At 44.7% G+C, this 20,584-nt stretch overlaps 1 protein-coding gene across 1 annotated transcript in view; it reads left to right on the top strand.

The window, feature by feature from the left end:
• Positions 1 to 19,664, top strand: part of pdia6 (protein disulfide isomerase family A, member 6) — a 34,455-nt gene extending 14,791 nt beyond the window's left edge. Inside the window, exons 5-13 of the mRNA XM_038797468.1 lie at positions 317 to 423; positions 844 to 974; positions 5,665 to 5,779; positions 6,441 to 6,584; positions 12,838 to 12,922; positions 13,627 to 13,699; positions 14,525 to 14,683; positions 15,720 to 15,816; positions 17,621 to 19,664. Of these exons, the coding sequence (XP_038653396.1) occupies positions 317 to 423; positions 844 to 974; positions 5,665 to 5,779; positions 6,441 to 6,584; positions 12,838 to 12,922; positions 13,627 to 13,699; positions 14,525 to 14,683; positions 15,720 to 15,816; positions 17,621 to 17,689 (980 nt within the window). The 3' untranslated portion in view covers positions 17,690 to 19,664. The remainder of the gene's footprint in view (positions 1 to 316; positions 424 to 843; positions 975 to 5,664; positions 5,780 to 6,440; positions 6,585 to 12,837; positions 12,923 to 13,626; positions 13,700 to 14,524; positions 14,684 to 15,719; positions 15,817 to 17,620) is intronic.
• The last annotated feature ends 920 nt before the right edge of the window (positions 19,665 to 20,584 follow it).

The raw sequence follows: 20,584 nt of genomic DNA, 5'->3' as shown, positions 1-20,584 counted from the left end.
TCGGAGCACCCGAAGGAAACCCTGACAGACACCGTGAGAACGTACAAACTCTACACACACAGCCATCCAAGGCCGGAATTGAACCCAGATTCCTGGTGCTGTGAGGCAGCAGTGTTAACCTGTGTGCCAGCACACCACCCATCAGCTTGTGTTTATGCACTACTATTAATTTAATAAGCCAAATTGAGATCTATGAAATTTTCTGTAGGAATTTTGATTGGGGAAGATTGGCTACAAATAATTTTGTGCTGTTGCAAACTGAAATTTTAAATCCAAGAGAAACATTTTCAGGGATGCTGGTTGTCATTACATGCAGGTGCCAGATCAGCCCAGGGAATCACAGATGCGGCTCTTAACTCTTTAAGGTCAATTGTCCGGGATAGACTTGGTGGCAAGGGCGGCTCAAGTTCTTCTGGCAAAAAGGTAAAGTCTTTTGATGGATACTTGATATTAACGAAAGCAGTTTAAACCTGCTAGGCATCTAATGCCATGATTGCAATCTATTTTAATACTTCTAGATTACTCTCATTTTGATATGTGGAATACTAAAACTTTGCAACTTTGCTTGTTAATATCAGCTGCTCAGAAGTAAACCTCAAGCTACAAAAAAAATTGGTCAGTAGTTGCTAGCTGAAAATGCTGTGTTGCTCTTTTTTTTGTTTCTTGTATTGGTGAAATTAAGAAGTTGCCTATTTGGGTTGCTGCTTTTACACAGTTAAATAACTCAAACTCTTGCCTTGTTACAAATACATTCACTTTAGGTTGGTGGGTGAAGAAAAGAGAAAGGCTTTATTGTCAAGTTCTTGCATCCTTTAGTTTTAACTGCTGTCCCTCCGATTACAGAGCAGTGACAGTGGATCGGGTAAAAAAGATGTGATTGAGTTGACAGATGATACCTTTGACGAAAACGTGATTGGCAGCAGTGATATTTGGATGGTGGAGTTCTATGCACCATGGTGTGGGCACTGTAAAAGGTACCTAATTATTTTTACAAACTATATTGGGGAGAAATGTGCTATTGATATGCTGATGAGTATTAATATTGATGTATTCAGAATGGGCATTGCTGCAAGATCTGAAGGAGTTTGCATTCATGGAGTAAACTTTTTTTGTCTTATTCCGATCATTTCAAGGTGAAGATGTGTTCTAGCTTATTTAAATAGCAAATTATACATTTTTGAATCTGATCATTTAGGTTATTGGAGGCCTTCTACTAGTAATGAGTATCTGTTTTATTTTTAAAATGGGAGTAGTTCCACTCGTGCTCTGACATACTGACTGGATCTTTGGTGGGTTTTTTTTTTATTGGCTCCATTCACTGTTACTTCACAGCGCCGGCTTGGGTCACTGTCTGTGCGGAGTCTGCACATTCTCCTCGTGTTTGCATGGGTTTCCTCTGGGTGCTCCGGTTTCCTCCCACGTCCTGAAAGACTGCTTGTTAGGTGAATTGGACATTCTGAATTCTCCCTCTGTGTACCCAAACAGGCCTTGGAGTGTGGCGACTCGGGGATTTTCACAGTAACTTCATTGCAGTGTTAATGTAAGCCTACTTGTGACATTAATAAAGATTGTTATTATTATTATTAGTTGATAAAAGGCCTCCAGTTTGATTACCAGTCTGAACCGGATTAGTTGCTATTGGTAGGGGTGTTACAAAGGGCCGTCATGGTGGCACTGCGCCAGGGACCTGGGTTCAATTCTGACTTTGGGTAACTGTCTGTGTATAGTTTGCACGTTCTCCCATGTCTGCGTGGATTTCCTCTAGATTTCCTCCCCGGTTTCCTCCCACAGTCCAAAGATGTGCAGGTTAGGTGGATTAGCCATGCTAAATTTGTCCCTAGTGTCCAAAGATGCAAAGGTTAGGTTGCGAAGAATTGGAGGGGGGGTCTAGGTAGAGTGCTCTTTTGGAGGGTTGGTGCAGACTCAATGGCCGAATGGCCTCCTTCTGCACTGTAGGGATTCTATGATTCCATATGGTAGTATAGTGGATACATTACTCAACCAGTAATGCAGAGGCTTGCATTAATAACCAATACATGTGAATTTAAATCCCACTGTCATAGCTGGGAAATTTAAATTCCATTAAATAAAATCTGGAAGTAAAAGAAAAACTACGATCAGTAATGGTGACATTCCCTCTGAAGTGGCTTAACGTCAACGTCTCTGGGTAATTGGAATGGGTAATAAATGCTGGCCTTTCTAGTTGCCCAAATTCAATGAACAAATTAAAAATAACCTCTCTAAATTCCTGCAGTAGGAATAGTTAAAATTTCCTTGGATTCATAGACTACTGTTATCCTGTTGGAAAGCATTTTGGATAAAGTGGGGAAGGGTATTTTAGAGATGGGCAGTAAATACTGGCCTTACCGTGATGCTCACATCCTGTGAATTAATTAAAAAAAATATACAAGCAAAAAAGTTTAGTTTTGATTAGTTCTACAGTTGAATAGCCTGCCAACATTTGATTTTGACACACAATGACTTCTGCTGTACACTGGAGAACAACCGGGGCAGCACGGTAGCATAGTGGTTAGCACAGTTGCTTCACAGCTCCAGGGTCCCAGGTTCGATTCTCGGCTTGGGTTACTGTCTGTGCGGAGTCTGCACATCCTCCCCGTGTGTGCGTGGGTTTCCTCCGGGTGCTCCAGTTTCCTCCCACAGTCCAAAGATGTGGGGGTTAGGTGGATTGGCCATGCTAAATTGCCCTTAGTGTCCAAAAAGGTTAAGTGGGGGTTACGGGGATAGGGTAGGTACGTGGGCTTGAGTAGGGTGCTCTTTGTAAGGGCCGGTGCAGACTCGATGGACCAAATGGCCTCCTCCTGCACTGTAAATTCTATGATAATAACCTCTGCCAATGAAACTGGTCTTTAGCAAGGAGTCATTGCTATTCAAAGTTGGGCTGAGGCAGTGTGGGGGCTGACGGTAGATTCTATTTGGGTTTGCTTTACCAAAGAGATTTTGTAAGTTAAACATAAAAATTAATAGTTCTGTACACTTGCATGTAATTCCCTGTGCCAGTGAATGTAAATGTGGGTCAACTGAAGAGCGCGTTGAAATTGTTGTTTTACATTATCCTGTATTCATGCAGTATTATCAAATATCCTCATCTGGTTAATTAGGAATCTAGGTGTGGGGGTGGCACAGTGGTTAACACTGCTGCCTCACGGTGCCGAGGACCCGGGTTCAATCCCAGCCCCGGATCACTTTCCATGTGGACTTTGCACATTCTCCCTGTGTCTGCATGGGTCCCACCACCACAACCCAAAGATGTGCAGGGTAGCTGGATTGGCCACGCTAAATTGTCTCTTAATTGGAAAAAATAATCTAGGTGTGGCTATTAGATTTTAAAACTGGAGTATTAGACATTGTCGTTGGGTGTGTGATCTCAATAGACATTGCATGGTCTATTCATGATACTGTTTGATGAAATGGTAATGCAAAAAGTGTTTTTTATCATTTAGTGCTTTACTTTCTCTTTGTGTTGATTGTTTAACATGTACAAAGTATAGTTAACCTATTGCATTCTCTATTAAGTTAAGGCATGTGCTAAAATGCTGGTAGTGTAGCCTCGCCCACGGTTAGTCAGCAGCTTTTAATTGGATAGCACTGTATTAGTTGATGAGTTTGTTTCAAGAAGATATGGTTGGTGTTCCTTAAGTCGGTCAGTCGTCTATATACCCTTTTATGTTGATTACTTGGGTTATATGAGCAAGCAAATATAGTGAATGATTAGTAACGCCAATGCACAGAGCAGGGACTGAGAGGATGGGGATCTATTCATAGATGGGAGGTTCCCTTGTTTGAAGGATTTATAGGAGAAGTTTGAACTGCCAGCAGGAAATGGATTCAGGTATCTGCAGGTACGGGATTTTTTGCGAAGGCCGGTTTCGACCTTTCCGCTCCTCCCGCCATGGGGGATACAGGACAGGGTAGTTTCCAGAACAGGGGTGGGAGAGGGGAAGGTATCGGACATTTACAAAGAGCTTATGGAGTTGGAGGAAACTCAGATAGGGAAGCTAAAGGTCAAGTGGGAAGATGAGCTAGGGGGAGAGATAGAGGCGGGTCTGTGGGCAGATGCTTTGAGCAGAGTCAATACATCCTCATCATGTGCCAGGCTTAGCCTGATACAATTTAAGGTAGTTCACCGGGCACACATGACGGTGGCCCAGATGAGCAAGTTGTTGGGGGTAGAGGAAGGGGTGCGAGGTGTACGGGAGGGCCAGCAAACCACGTCCATATGTTTTGGGCATGCCCGAAGCTTAGGGGATTCTGGCAGGGTTTTGCGGATGTCATGTCCACGGTACTAAAAACACGGGTGGTGCCAAGTCCAGAGGTGGCGATCTTTTGAGTGTCGGAAGATCTGGGAGTCCAGGGGGTGAGGGAGGCTGATGTCTTGGCCTTTTCCTCCTTGGTAGCCCGGAGATGGGTAATTTTGGAAGGTCGAATACAGGTAGGGAATATACAGTGAATGGTAGAACCCTCAAGAGTATTGACAGTCAGAGTGATCTAGGTGTACAGGTCCACAGGTCACTGAAAGGGGCAACACAGGTGGAGAAGGCAGTCAAGAAGGCATATGGCATGTTTGCCTTTATTGGCTGGGGCATTGAGTATATAAATTGCCAAGTCATGTTGCAGCTGTATAGAACCCTTGTTAGGCCACACTTGGAGTATCATGTTCAATTCTGGTCACCACACTACCAGAAGGATGTGGAGGCTTTAGAGAGGGTGCTGAAGAGATTTACCAGGATGTTGCCTGGTATGGAGGGCATTAGCTATGAGGAGAGGTTGAATAAACTTGGTTTGTTCTCACTGGAACGACGGAGGTTGAGGGGCGACCTGATGGAGGTCTACAAAATTATGAGGGGCATAGACAGGGTGGATAGTCAGAGACTTTTTCCCAGGGTAGAGGGGTCAATTACTAGAGGGCATAGGTTTGAGGGGCAAGGTTTAGAGGAGATGTACGAGGCAAGATTTTTCCACAGAGGATAGTGGGTGCCTGGAACTCGCTGCCAGAGGAGGTGGTGCAAGCAGGGACGATAGTGACATTTAAGGGGCATCTTGACAAATACATGAATAGGCTGGTAATAGAGGGATACGGACCCCGGAAGTGTAGAAGATTTTAGTTTAGATGGGCAGCATAATCGGCGCAGGCTTGGAGGGCTGAAGAGCCTGTTCCTGTGGTGTACTTTTCTTTATTGTTCTTTGGGGGCGGACATTATTGGCGTGGAGGGACACGAAGCCCCAAAATCAGAGACCAGGGTTAGTGACATGGCTGGGTTTATCAGTCTTGAGAAAATCAAGTTCGCCCTAAGAGGGTCAATGCTAAGGTTCGTTTATCGACTTTCTCGGGGAAAATTAACTGTCAGCAGAGGCAATAATCTAAAGAGAGGTGGGGGATGGGGAAAGTTAGGCTATTTTGTGTTACGGGTAGGAGGGACTTGTTAGGGATGGAAATGATGTATGTACTACGTTTATACTTGGATTTGCTTTCTTTCTGTTATTATAAAATTAAAAATAATTTAACAAAATATTTTTTAAACAAAAAAGTAACGCCAATGCATCTAATGTTCCGTGCTGTCTGTTTGAATGACTACCTTGGACATGAGTTCTGAGTACATGAAATGTGTAACTTAATTTTTTTAAAACTTGATTTGTGTTGTGAAGGTTGGAACCTGAGTGGGCAGAGGCAGCCTCTGAGGTCAAAGTTCAGACTAGCGGAAGGGTGAAATTGGCAGCAGTGGATGCCACAACTAATCAACTGTTAGCTGGCCGTTATGGGGTAAGTGAACAGAAGAGTTGACCTTATGGTAGCAAGTATAACTCGGGCCGTAATTAGTTTTAATGTTTGGAACAAATTTAAAAAAAAAATTTTTTAAGTGCTTCAGTTCTTCTGATTTCAGTATTAGTGTACAGCTTTACTGCATGATTGAGTTTTACTTGTGTAAGTGATGGCAAATTCTTCCTTCAAATAAAAATGGTGCTGAAAATAGGATCCTGTTTAGCTGTTGCATATATATTTTTTAATTGTTACGTTTGCCAGTTGCACATATTGTAAAATGCTTGATTTTTGTTATGCTCTTTTCATCTCTTAAATGTATGGACCATAAGTCAAAATGAATTTCTGAAGAATATTCTAAATTAGAAGTGCCCTGTGTGAAGTTTGCACATTCTCCCTGTGTCCGCGTGGGTTCACCCGCACAACCCAAAGATGTGCAGGGTAGGTGGATTGGTCACGCTAAATTGTCCCTTAATTGGAAAAAAATAATTGGTTACTCTAACTTTATTGAAAAAAAATTAGATGGGCCATCCCACAGTTTGTTTCAAATTGTTCTTTTAAAAAAAAGTTTATAGTAACCTAATTTGTACCGCATCTTTTTGATTTTCAACTAATGTGTTAAAGAACTATTGCCATGTAAAAGTTGCAATGATTCTGCCCCCAGATCCGTGGATATCCCACCATTAAGATATTCCACAAAGATGAAGATACCCCATTTGACTATGAAGGTGCGAGATCAAAAGGCGACATTGTTGCTCGTGCTCTTGAGTTGTTTGCTGAAAATGCGCCATCGCCAGAATTGCATGAGGTGAGGAGTAGACTGGAAAGTCGATGCAGCTGTTTCTAGATTCATACTCTTGTTTCACACCCTTCACTTACCTTGGAAGTTTTTTTTTCAACTCTCGAGTGGTGTGAGGTAGAGGACCTCTACCTGTTGTGAAGTCCCTGAGAAGGGAGACGGACCTTCAAAACAGCCTGTGTTGTTACACGCCCTCCCCCATGGCCGCTTGCACTGTGCTTCTGGAGATGGCAGAGCAAAGTCACGAATTTCTGGAGATTTTTACTGGGGAGCAGGAGAGTGGTCCAGCAAGTCGGGAAATACCTGCCGTTGATAAACGGTTTCTATCTCCAGGCAAACCCTCCACAGCCCCTCTCAAGATGAACTTGATCTTTTCCAACCTGAGGAATTCCACGAGGTCCCCCACCTGCACCCTGGGTTTCGGCGGCCCCGCGTCCCTCCATTCCAACAGGATCCGCCTCTGGGCTACCAGGGAGGCAAAGGTCAGCACATCGGTCTCTCGTCCCCTGGACTCCCGAGTCTTCCGACACTCCAAAGATTGACACTTCTGGACTCGGGACCACCTTCACCCTCAACACCTCAGACATAACATCAGCAAACCCCTGGCAGAATCCCTCCAACTTCGGACAGGCCCAAAACATGTGGACATGGTTCGTGTGTCTCTCCCCCCCCCCCCCCCCCCCCCCCCCCCCCCCAATGCCACCACACCTATCCACCACCCCCTCAAGAAAACCTACTCATCTGGCGACCGTCATATGTGCCCTGTGGAGTACCTTGAATTGAATAAACAGCACCGCACACAAATAGGATGCACTCTCCTCAAAGCCCCCACACTCCCTCCCTGAAAAGCCCATCCTCCAGCTCCCTCCATAGCTCTTCCTCTCGCTTGCGCCTGACTTCTCCTGTCGGGACGCCCTCCCAGTCCATTAATTCTTTGTAAATCTCTGACACTCTGCCCTCACACACCCCTGTTTTCGACACCACCTTGTCCTGCAACCTGGGGGTGGCTGGTCAGGAAAGGACCTGCTTCCTCACATAGTCCCTCACCTGTAAGTACCAGAACCGATTCCCTCTGGGCAGCTCATGTTCCTCTGCCAGCCTCTCCAAGCTCGAAAAGCAGCCCCCAATGAATAGGTCCCCAAACTGCTCAATCCCCGCCCGCCGGCACCCCTGGAATCCCACGTCCAGGCCCACCTGGAGCGAACAGATGATTCCCGCAAATCAGTGCCCAAACCAAGGCATCCTCTACCCCACTACCTTGAACAACAGCTCACCCAGCCCCCCGTCCTAGCACCTCCCACAAGTAGTCCCATTCTACCCAGTCAACGGTCTTCTCCACATCCATAGCGATCGCTACCTCCACATTTCATCCGTCCGGGGGCATCATTATAACATTTAACAAACGTCTAATATTGGCCGACAGATGCCTTCCCTTTACAAATCCCGTCTGGTCTTCCCCATCACCCCCGGCACACCGTCTTCAATCCGTGAGGGCAAGATCTTAGCCAGCAACTTGGCATCTACATTCAGCAAAAAAATTGGACGGTAGGACCCATACTGCTCTGGGTCCTTATCCTTCTTTAAAATTAAGGAAATCGAGGCCGGTGGGCCGGGGGGGGGGGGGTCCGGGCCTGGGGCCTTCCTCGCCTGCATCGCCCCCATACCCTCCATCACTCCCACCAATCCAGTGGGCACTCGCAGCCCCTCTACCAGGTCCTCCTCCACCTTTGGGAACTACAAACTGTCTAAAAAAAAAAGCACCTCATTCTCTCCACCCTGGCTGGGTGGTCCGAATCATATAGCCTCTTGTAAAAGTCCTCAAATACCCCATTCACCCCCACCGGGTCTCAGACCATATTCCCCCTCCTATCCATCACCTTTCCGACGTTCCTCGCTGCCTCCTACTCCCTCAATTGGTGTGCCAACATCCTACTCGCCTTTTCCCATATTCATAGACTGCCCCCTTTGGCCTTCCACAACTACCCCACTGCCTTGCCTGTAGACACCAGTCCAAACTCCATCTGGAGTTTCTGCCGCTCTTTCAGCAGCCCAGCCTCCAGGGCCTCTGAATACCTCCTATCAACTTGCAGGATCTTATCCACCAGCCTCGCCATCTCAGCCTGCTCCATCTTGTCCTTATGCATCCAGATCGATATTAAGCCCCCCCCCAAATCAGCCAGTACGAGTCCAGGTCCGGGATCTTCCCCGGCCTGCGTCTCACAACCCCCCCCCCCCCCCCCACCCCCCCACCCATATCAACAGCCCTACCCCTGTCAGCAGTCCCCCCTCCCCCAAACAAAACAACAATCCCAATCACCCCCCCCCCCCCCCAAATACACTAATCACCTGCTCGCCCCCCACTGCTCTCTCATGAACTAGCACGCCCAGCTAGCCTGGCAGCCCTTAATCACCTGCTCACCCCCCACTGTGCCCTCCCATGAACTAGCCTGGCAGTCCTTGCCAATGGCGCCAAATATCCTACCTCCCGATGATCCCCCCCCCCCCCCCCCCCCCCCCCCCCCGCTCTCACTCTCCCATAGTGAAAACATCAATAACTAAGAAAGAAGGAGAAAAAGGAAAATAACATACAGAAAACAAAGGGTCCACTCACCCAGCACGACCCTCCAGCATCTCACCAGGGAGCTCTGCAAAAGACAAAACCCGCGACCATTGAGGCAGGCAGAGTACAACATCCTAAACTTCACCCCCTTCTTAAAGAGGACCAACTTAACTCGGTTGAAACTCGCTCTCTTCTTGGCCAGTTCTGCACCCAGGTCCTGGTATGTCCAGAGCTCATTACCCTCCCAGGTACATCTGCTCGTCTGCCTAGCCCACCTCAAGATCGGTTCCTTATCAAGGAATCAGTGTAACCTCACCACCATCGCCCTCGGCTGCTCATTTGCCTGCGGCTTCCTAATCAGCACCCTATGTGCCCGATCAACCTCCAGGTACCAGTTGAAGGCCCACACCTCCAACAGCTTCTCCAGCATTTTGGCGACATAAGAACCAACATCTGCTCCCTCAGTGCCCTCTGGCATCCCCACAACCCTCAAATTCTGACTCCAGGAGCGGTTCTCCAGATTCTCCACTTTCTCCTTGACCTGCTTCTGGGTATCCCTCAACATCCCAATTTTGGCCGCCAATGAAGTAAGCTGCTCCTTGTGCTCCCCCATCGTCTCCTCCACCTACTGGATCGCTCGACTCTGTGTCTCCAACGTCAGCTCTAACCGGTCAATCCCTGCTTTCAGCGGTCTACCATCTTAGCCGGTCCTCCACAGCTTCCCTCCTCTGCTGGCTGAACTTTGATTCAAAAAGTCCACCAGATGCTCCATTGACCACTGGGCTGGTAGGGCCGACCCCTTGCTCTCCACCATCTTTCCCTGTGTCGCAGGAAGAGTTTCTTGCTGTAACAGCTCCTTTCTTCTAAAACCACATCTGGTCCACAAATCCATTCACCGGTAGGGTATAGTCTTCCTCCACCACTCCTGCACCTTTTTCCTTCAAATCATTTGCCTGTTAATCGGGGAAAAGGACCAACAAAGCCACTTTGAGCACCAGCTGCTAAATGTGAAACTACTTGCAGCATGACATGTAGAAATGGTACAGCAGTTATCATGGGGGATTTTAATCTACATGTCGATTGGTTTAACCAGGTCGGTCAAGGCAACCGTGAGGAGGAGTTTATAGAATGTATCCGCGATAGTTTCCTAGAACAGTATGTAATGGAACCTACGAGGGAACAAGCGGTCCTAGATCTTGTCCTGTGTAATGAGACAGGATTGATTCATGATCTCATAGTTAGGGATCCTCTCGGAAGGAGCGATCACAATATGGTGGAATTTAAAATACAGATGGAGGGTGAGAAAGTAAAATCAAATACTAGTGTTTTGTGTTTAAACAAAGGAGATTACAAGGGGATGAGAGAAGAACTAGCTACGGTAGACTGGGAGCTAAGACTTTATGGTGGAACAGTTGAGGAACAGTGGAGAACCTTCCAAGCGATTTTTCACAGTGCTCAGCAAAGGTTTATACCAACAAAAAGGAAGGACGGAAGAAAGAGGGAAAATCGACCGTGGATATCGAAGGAAATAAGGGAGAGTATCAAATTGAAGGAAAAAGCATATAAAGTGGCAAAGATTGCTGGGAAATCTTTAGGGGGCAACAGAAAGCTACTAAAAAAGCTATAAAGAAGAGTAAGATAGAGTATGAGAGTAAACTTGCTCAGAATATAAAAACAGACAGTAAAAGTTTTTACAAATATATAAGACAAAAAAGAGTGGCTAAGGTAAATATTGGTCCTTTAGAGGATGAGAAGGGAGTTTTAATAATGGGAAATGAGGAAATGGCTGAGGAACTGAACAGGTTTTTTGGGTCGGTCTTCACACTGGAAGACACAAATAACATGCCAGCGACTGATAGAAATGAGGCTATGACAGGTGAGGACCTTGAGAGGATTGTTATCACTAAGGAGGGAGTGATGGGCAAGCTAATGGGGCTAAAGGTAGACAAGTCTCCTGGCCCTGATGGAATGCATCCCAGAGTGCTAAAAGAGATGGCTAGGGAAATTGCAGATGCACTAGTGATAATTTACCGAAATTCACTAGACTCGGGTGGTCCCGGTGGATTGGAAATTAGCAAACGTGACGCCACTGTTTAAAAAAGGAGGTAGGCAGAAAGCAGGAAATTATAGGCCAGTGAGTTTAACTTCGGTAATAGGGAAGATGCTGGAATCTATCATCAAGGAAGAAATTGCGAGGCATCTGGATAGAAATTGTCCCATTGGGCAGACGCAGCATGGGTTCGTAAAAGGCAGGTCATGCCTAACTAATTTAGTGGAATTTTTTGAGGACATTACCAGTGCAGTAGATAACGGGGAGCCGATGGATGTGGTATATCTGGATTTCCAGAAAGCCTTTGACAAGGTGCCACACAAAAGGTTGCTGCATAAGATAAAGATGCATGGCATTAAGGGTAAAGTAGTAGCATGGATAGAGGATTGGTTAATTAATAGAAAGCAAAGAGTTGGGATAAATGGGTGTTTCTCTGGTTGGCAATCAGTAGCTAGTGGTGTCCCTCAGGGATCCGTGTTGGGCCCACAATTGTTCACAATTTACATTGATGATTTGGAGTTGGGGACCAAGGGCAATGTGTCCAAGTTTGCAGATGACACTAAGATGAGTGGTAAAGCGAAAAGTGCAGAGGATACTGGAAGTCTGCAGAGGGATTTGGATAGGTTAAGTGAATGGGCTCGGGTCTGGCAGATGGAATACAATGTTGACAAATGTGAGGTTATCCATTTTGGTAGGAATAACAGCAAACGGGATTATTATTTAAACGATAAAATATTAAAGCATGCCGCTGTTCAGAGAGACTTGGGTGTGCTAGTGCATGAGTCACAGAAGTTGGTTTACAAGTGCAACAGGTGATTAAGAAGGCAAATGGAATTTTGTCCTTCATTGCTAGAGGGATGGAGTTTAAGACTAGGGAGGTTATGTTGCAATTGTATAAGGTGTTAGTGCGGCCACACCTGGAGTATTGTGTTCAGTTTTGGTCTCCTTACTTGAGAAAGGACGTACTGGCGCTGGAGGGTGTGCAGAGGAGATTCACTAGGTTAATCCCAGAGCTGAAGGGGTTGGATTATGAGGAGAGGTTGAGTAGACTGGGACTGTACTCGTTAGAATTTAGAAGGATGAGGGGGGATCTTATAGAAACATTTAAAATTATGAAGGGAATAGATAGGATAGATGCGGGCAGGTTGTTTCCACTGGCGGGTGACAGCAGAACTAGGGGGCATAGCCTCAAAATAAGGGGAAGTAGATTTAGGACTGAGTTTAGGAGGAACTTCTTCACCCAAAGGGTTGTGAATCTATGGAATTCCTTGCCCAGTGAAGCAGTTGAGGCTCCTTCATTACATGTTTTTAAGGTAAAGATAGATAGTTTTTTGAAGAATAAAGGGATTAAGGGTTATGGTGTTGGGGCCGGAAAGTGGAGCTGAGTCCACAAAAGATCAGCCATGATCTAATTGAATGGCGGAGCAGGCTCGAGGGGCCAGATGGCCTACTCCTGCTCCTAGTTCTTATGTTCTTATGACCGTCTCCGGAAGTCAGGATATTTTATATTCATTAATAACCACTCTGGACCCTTGCAAAATGAGCAGTCAAATATGCTTACATTTTCAAATGGCTTCTTAGCTTGTGAATTGAGTAAGGACCAACATAATTTCATACCCAATAATATTGTTTATTTTTCTTCCTAAAAATAGATTACTGATGAAGGGATCCTGAAGAAGACATGTGATGACCATCAACTGTGTATCGTTGCTGTACTGCCACATATCCTGGACACAGGTAAGCTTTAAAGAATAGAAAGAGATAGTTGGTCAGTGAAGCCTGCCATACTGCGGTATTGCAACTTGGCCACATGATGACTCCTTTCTGTCCAAATCAACCAATCTAAAGGAAGAAACACAAAAACTGTACCCTCTATACATCTCTGATTACATCAGCTCTTTGCGATAAATCCATGCCCATTTGTAAAAAAGAAGGGCTTTAATGTATACAACTATATCGACCTCCAAAAATATTCAACTTGACCATTTAGAGGGCAGCATGTTGCACAGTGGATAGCACTGGGACTGCGGCGCTGAGGATCCGGGTTCGAATCCCGGCCCTGGGTCACTGCCTGTGTGGAGTTTGCACATTCTCCCCATGTCTGCGTGGGTTTCACCCCCACAACCCAAAGATGTGCAGGTTAGGTGGATTGAAATGAAAATGAAATGAAAACTGCTTATTGTCACAAGTAGGCTTCAAATGAAGTTACTGTGAAAAGCCCCTAGTCGCCACATTCCGGTGCCTGTTCGGAGAGGCTGGTACGGGAATTGAACCATGCTGCTGGCCTGCCTTGGTCTGCTTTCAAAACCAGCGATTTAGCCGTGTGCTAAACCAGCCACGCTAAATTGCCCCTTAATTGGAAATAAATAAATAATTGGGTACTCTTTTTTTTAAAATGTAAAACATGACCATTTAGCTAACTTGGCTACATTTGTTTACAGGGGCTTCTGGACGCAATGAGTATTTGGCAGTATTGACGACTATGGCAAACAAATACAAAAAGAAGTTCTGGGGGTAAGTAAATTTATTCAAATATTTGTCCAGTATGAAACATGTGGCATATGTAACCTGTCCATCATCTACAAAGCACAAGTCAGGAGTGTGATGGAATACTCTCAACTTGCCTGGATGAGTGCAGATCAACAGTGCTCAGGAAACGCAACATCATCCAGGACAAAGTAGCCCCACTTGATAGGTACCCCATCCACCACTTTAAACATTCACTCCCTCCACCACTGCACCATGGCAGTAGTGTGTACCGTCTGCAAGATGCACTGCAAGAACTTTTTTAAATTAATTTTACGGGATGTGGGCATTGCTGGCTCGGCCAGCATTTATTACCCATCCTTAATTGCCCTTGAGTAGGTGGTGGTGAGCTGCCTTCTTGAAATGCTCAGACCCTGACAACACCTTCCAAACTCATGACTTCTACCACCAGGAAATGAAAGGGTAGCAGATGCAAGGGAACCCCATCACCTGCAAGTTCCCCTCCACACACTATCCTGACTTGGAACTACATTGCTGTACCTTCACTGTCACTGGGTCAAAATTCTGGAATTTCTGAACAGCACTTTGGGTTTGTCTGCACCACATGGACTGCAGCAGTTCAAGACGATTGCTCACCCATCTTCACAAGGACGATTGGGGATGGGCAATAAATGCTGGCCTAGCCAGTGTCACCCACATCAATGATATAAAAAAAAATTAGATTCAAATATATGTGAACAGTTGAACTGAATACTGGTGGATGTCTATCATACTAAGTATGGTGTATATTTGCTAATATGTATTTGTATTTAAATGCCCTTGAGTAAAATTGTTTTTTGTATTTATTTTTAGTTGGCTGTGGACTGAGGCAGGTGCTCAAGCAGGACTTGAAGATTCTTTGGGCATTGGTGGCTTTGGTTACCCAGCTATGGTTACAATTAACGCCAGGAAGATGAAATATGCTCTGCTGAAAGGCTCATTTAGTGAACAGGGCATCAACGAGTTTCTTAGGTAATTGCGTGTGACATCAAATCAAATTGTAAGTCAGGATGTGCCTTTCCATGTGCTTTACACAATCAATTTGCAATTTGCCAGGCAGGCTTCAGTAAGGGTGAAGCGACAGTCACCCACATGCCAAATTGCAGTCAATATTTTACACTGCATGCTCCCTACTGCAAGCATTTTCAGAACTCCTGTAAATGGTTTGGAATGAAGCCTATAGGATTAACAAATTTTAGGAGCAGCACAGTGGTTAGCACTGTGGCCTTGCGCCGCTGAGGTCCCAGGTTCGATCCCAGCCCTGGGTCACTGTCCGTGTGGAGTTTGCACATTCTTCCCGTGTTTGTGGGTTTCGCCCCCACAACCCAAAAAGATGTGCCGGGTAGGTGGATTGGCCACGCTAAATTGCCCCTCAAATGGAAAAAAATGAATTGTGTATTCTAAATTTATAAAAAACAGATTAACACATTTGAGGGCTGTTTCCTGTGGGTTGAAGCTCTATGGGGAAATCTGGAAGTAAAGAAAATGTGTTCATGTGGGGGGAGAGTATCTCCATCAGAAGCCCCCCACTGTCTGGTATGCTTCCCCTTAAGACCTGGTGAGTGAGTACCTCCGGGTATCCCAATACCATTCCCCTCCTCTCTCCCCCTCCCCATCTTCCCTGCCCTCCTCACCCTGGGGCCCCTTGTACTTCCCTGGGTTTCTGGTTCATGGGACTTGGTCTCTGGCAGCTCTGTGCAGTTCCTCTTCTAGTCACTGTTGCTAAAGGGACTAGAGAGCTGCCAGCCATTCTGATTGGCTGGCCTCTCCCCAAGGCAGGACTACCTTTAAGAGAAGTGTGGAAGTCCTGTCTAATGCTCATTGAGGCACAAAATGGCAGCGATCAATGGAGATGTTTTTCCCCCTTGGCCCCACCATCCTACAAATTTAGGCAAATGTCTGTATTGCAATTCTGGTCCTTGGATATATTTTTTCCTGAAATTCTTATTTTTACAATATTTTAGTTTAAATAAAAACTGAGCTGCATAAACTTCCAATTTTATTGCAGGGAGCTATCGGTTGGAAGAGGCTCAACATCTCCTGTCAAAGGAGCGGCATTCCCTAAAATTAACGTGGTAGCTCCATGGGATGGCAAGGATGGTCAGGTGAGTTGATAACTGAGCAAATTGTTTCAGGTGTGTGTTCTTTTAATTTTAGGTAAATCTGCAGCACTAGCTCTGCACAAGCTCCTTCGATTTGTTTTCACTGGTTGATCGTAACACGGGCATAAAGTCTCCGGTTAAGGGGCCAATTATTTCGGACTGAGATGAGGAAAAATTATATCACTGGGGATTAAGAATCTTTGGAATTCTCTATCCCAATGGGTTGTGGATGCTCCATCATTTAATGCATTTAAGGCTGGGATGGACAAAATTTCTTTGTCTCGCAGAGAATTGAGAATGGGTCGGTAATAATCGTCTTGAAGCACAAGATTAGCCAACTGGCCATATGGTCTATTCTTCCTATTTTTTTGTGTTCGAACTGTATATAGTAAAAATACATTGCCGTAGTGGGTGGAATTAAATGCCACTTTTCTGTCTACGAACTAAAAGAAAAGGAGATTCATAAGTGCTATCTAAAGATATGCTACAAAACAGTAAAGTATGATGCTGATCATGTGAAGTAAAAATCATTCCGAAGTTCAGTTGTGTATGATTAAATCTGAACTTCAAATAAAAATGTCAAGATAATACCGTGCGAGGGCGGCATGTGGCGGAGTGGTTAGCACTGCAGCCTACGGCGCTGAGGATCCGGGTTCGAATCCCGGCCCTGGGATTCCACACTGTCCGTGTGGAGTTTGCACATTCTCTCCGTGTCTGCGTGGGTTTCGCCCCCATAACCCAAAGATGTGCAGGCTAGATGGATTGGCCACGCTAAATTGCCCCTTAATTAGAAAACAATAATTGGGTACTCTTTTATTATCCTTTTTTTTTAAAAATACAGTACAACTTTGATTAAGTGGATACAAATATGCATTTGGCAAGGCTCCTTAAGAAAGTCTTTACTTTATTTCTTCCAACCCCATTACTCCCTCCCTAAACAACAAGGTACTGTTTTTTTTTTCCTGTGGGCTAGTGATATGACTTCTCAAAGCTGAGGGAGTCACTCGGGGCGAAATTCTCCCAAAACGGGAGAAATCGTAAAACTGCCCGGGTTTTACGGCAGCGCGCCCCTTCCCGACGGGGGACCGATTCTGGTCCCCCGTCGGGGCTAGCAGCCCGACGTCGGAGGCTCCGACAAGTCGGGCTTAACGAAAATCGTTAAGCCCGCTTGCCGGAGTTAGCGCCGGCTGACGCGTCATATGACGTCAGCCGCGCATGCGCAGGTGGGAAGACTCCACCCGCGCATGCGCGGGTGACGTCATCGCGTTTTTGCGCGAAACCCGCGCATGCGCGGGCCGGGTTGCCCCTCAGCCGCCCCGCGTATTGATACTGCGGGGCGGCGGAAGGACAAATAGTGCGCGGGCATCGGGCCCGCTGCCCGCGATCGGTGCCCACCGATCGCGGGCCCATGGCACCCTTGGCACGGCCGTGGTACTGCCGTGCCAATCGGTGCCATGGTTATTTTTGCGAGTTTGTCACGACGTTTTTACGAACGGCAAGACCAGGTGTGTTTGCCGTTCGTGAAAACGGCGGAAAGGGCTGGGACTTCGGCCCATCTAACAGCTGTGAATCGCTGCCGGCCGTAAAAAAACGGCGGCAGCGATTTGTGTCGGGACTTCGGCGGGGGGGTGGGAGAATAGCGGGAGGGCGGGAAAAATGTCGGGAAGGCCCTCCCGCTATTCTCCCACCCGTCGTGGGGGGCGGAGAATTTCGCCCTCGATTCTTTGTGAGAACACAGGTTTAAAAATATATATTGTTCTGCACAAATCGTAAGTCCTAACAATAAATCCTTTTTAATATTCCTCAGTTGCCAACAGAAGATGACATTGATCTAAGTGATGTGGATCTTGAAGATTATGACAAAGATGAGCTGTGAGCTGATAGTCTTCCCATGTTTTGGCAGACAGTAACCTTTGAAGTATTGAACTGATCATCTGTCTGCATTGAGGCCTTGTGTCATTGTTCTAGCTCACTGTATTTCTACTGTGACCTGTAAATATGTTTCCCTGGGTTTTTTTCTATTTAAAGAAAAACAAAATTGAATGTTGCAGTTATGTTTGAAAATTTCCAGCTATTTTAAGTAAACTGATTTACCAGACAGGCAGCCATTTGTCATGCCTGTTCTGCTGAAATGATTATTTGAATGGATTCTTACATTTCTTTTGAGGGGGTGGGATGCAAACCTGCTTAATGCATTTCAAAATATCTCTACATGTATTTGAGCAATCCTTATTCCAAAGAATGTAACCTGTTCTGTATAGAACAAGTAAAATCATGATGATTACACTATTAAATGGGATTGATCATTTAGAACTTTAGATAGTTGACAAACTTTTTTTCTTGGGAAGGTCGATTTAATGAACTAAATCTGGAGGTTCAAAAAGCTAAAATGAGTTTTCTTGGGAGCAGCAGGAGAGAGATTGGTGATGTGGCTTTCACCCAAAACTATCCCAGAGGCTCCTCTTGACTTTTAAACACACAGCACAATGTCACATGATTGATTCGTTGTTTGACAAAAATACTCAATACAGTTTTGCTGAAATGCAAATAATTGTAAACATGTATAAATGATGGGTATGTGCCACAGAATCTGCTTTGTGATAGGCAGCCTTGCAATTAATGACCGTGTACCATCATTATCTAGTACTGTGAAATGTTTACAGCTCTGAAATTTTTAAAAAATATGTTTAGACTTCTGATTTTTTTGAGGATGAAGATTTCATGAATAATCCATTGTGTCTTTGTATTTGTGTGCATCGGAGAGGTGTGAGCTCACTTCATCTATATAAAGTTCTGAGGTTGTTTTCTTTTGCAAGGGATAGTATTAAAGGAAAAGTTTAGCATGCATCAACTGTTGTCTTCTACAACCTCCATCAATAGCCATTATTACTTCTGAGAATTGTGTAGGGTACACTTATACTTGAAACTACCATTAGACTTCACCATTCTCTCAAAATGCAGAGTATGTGAAATGTGGAGAAACCATTTTTATCTCTAATCTACACTACCCTCCAAATCAGAATTGCATTTTAATTTGTTTACTGTTGTCTATTTTTTGAATCTATGTTTGTCAGAAGTCCTAATTTTCAGGAAAGTTAGGGTAACATTTAGAGTTTCAATCTGACACCTGCAGATTTGAGTTCACGTGAACCAAGCATGGCCTTCTGTTTAGTATATCAAACTCTCCTATATGTATGTACACAGAACAGGAACATAATTCCTAACTTATTCCCCAATCTAAAATTTGAATTCTGATTCAAGCAAAGAAGAGTAACAATGATGGGCAGACAATAGTGCCCAACAGAGGGTAGCACGGTGGCGCAGTGGGTTAGCCCTGCTGCCTCACGGCGCCGAGGTCCCAGGTTCGATCCCGGCTCTGTCATTGTCCGTGGGGAGCTTGCACATTCTCCCCGTGTTTGCGTGGGTTTCGCCCCCACAACCCAAACATGTGCAGGCTAGGTGGATTGGCCACGCTAAATTGCCCCTTAATTGGAATAAATGAATTGGGTACTCTAAATTTATTTTAAATAAATAAATAGTGTCCAACACTATGTGCTTGAGGGTGAGGGAGGTGGCTTGGAGAGGAAAGAAGCTTCCTGCAATAAGAACATGATCCTTTAGCTCCTGACACTTCATTTAAATATAAAAATGTCAGAACTTTTCCTATTTGGCCACTAACTCATTGTTGAGCTTTGCTAAAACATTGAATTTTACTGAATTAAATAATTATGTTTTCTCTAAAATGACCTGTGAAAGAAGTGCAGAGTTTGAACCATTCCTTTTCCTGATACAATGGTTTATTTTCTTGAGGCAGGACTTAAAAAATAAAATGGCTTTTTTGTTCTATAAAAGAACGAGTTGGTCTGTTTTTCTCCAAATACATTTCATGTGACCGTTGCTCAAAGTAACATGAATGATATGTCACTCTATTATGAGTTTATTGTGTAATGTATTCTTAATAAATAGGCTATTTCTTGACAGAAGAGATAGGTGCTCAACCTCCAGAATTAATAGTGAAGTTGTATGAAGTTTTAATGTGGATAAGAATTTAAGTTATGCCTCAGGTGTGTACCGAAATGAGTTTTGATGCATTATTTACTAATCTAAGACACAAAACCAGGCCTATTTGATTTTTAATCGTCTATACGGTTATGTAAATATTTATTTCTGAGAGTTTATTCTGCTTGTCATGGTAAGATTTGTAACAAAGGAATTGAACTGCTCCCTTTTCAGATACCCAGTGCTAGCATACAGCACTTTCAGGAATAGCACAGAGCCTTTCATTCTGCTTCAAAATGAGTGCAGTAGTTTTACCCATTTGTGCAGCCTTTGAAAAAGATAAACATTCCGAGATGGGTGATCTGCCTGGGCACTGATCCAATTTTTTATTGTGCTAAGTGATTAGGAACTTTGAAATGCTATTTATCCATTTTTGCTCAACTCCATTCAATGATTTGTCTTTTACGATCACTGCCATATTGCTCTCTTGTGTTTGCATTTTGTTTTTTGCTTTTTTGCCAGTTTATCCTCCTTTTTGCTTGGTTGCATTTTGTTTTGCAAGCATCAATGGATTTTCATGATACTGCACACTTGCTTCACCACTTACTGACTATACACACTGCCTTCACCTTCAACAGGTACAAGCTAAGTCTAGCAAGAGACTTTCTGAACTTAATACTGGTGCCCTTCAATTCCATTCCCCTCTAGTTGTAAATTGTTTTCTCTACAGTTTAATTCTTATGTTAAAGAAATTGGCATGTGGGGCAGCACA

This window comes from Scyliorhinus canicula, chromosome 1 (assembly GCF_902713615.1).
Source record: "Scyliorhinus canicula chromosome 1, sScyCan1.1, whole genome shotgun sequence".
Lineage (NCBI taxonomy): Eukaryota > Metazoa > Chordata > Chondrichthyes > Carcharhiniformes > Scyliorhinidae > Scyliorhinus > Scyliorhinus canicula.
The sequence above is the reverse complement of the archived record's forward strand: the minus strand, read 5'-3'. Positions and strand labels throughout refer to the sequence as shown.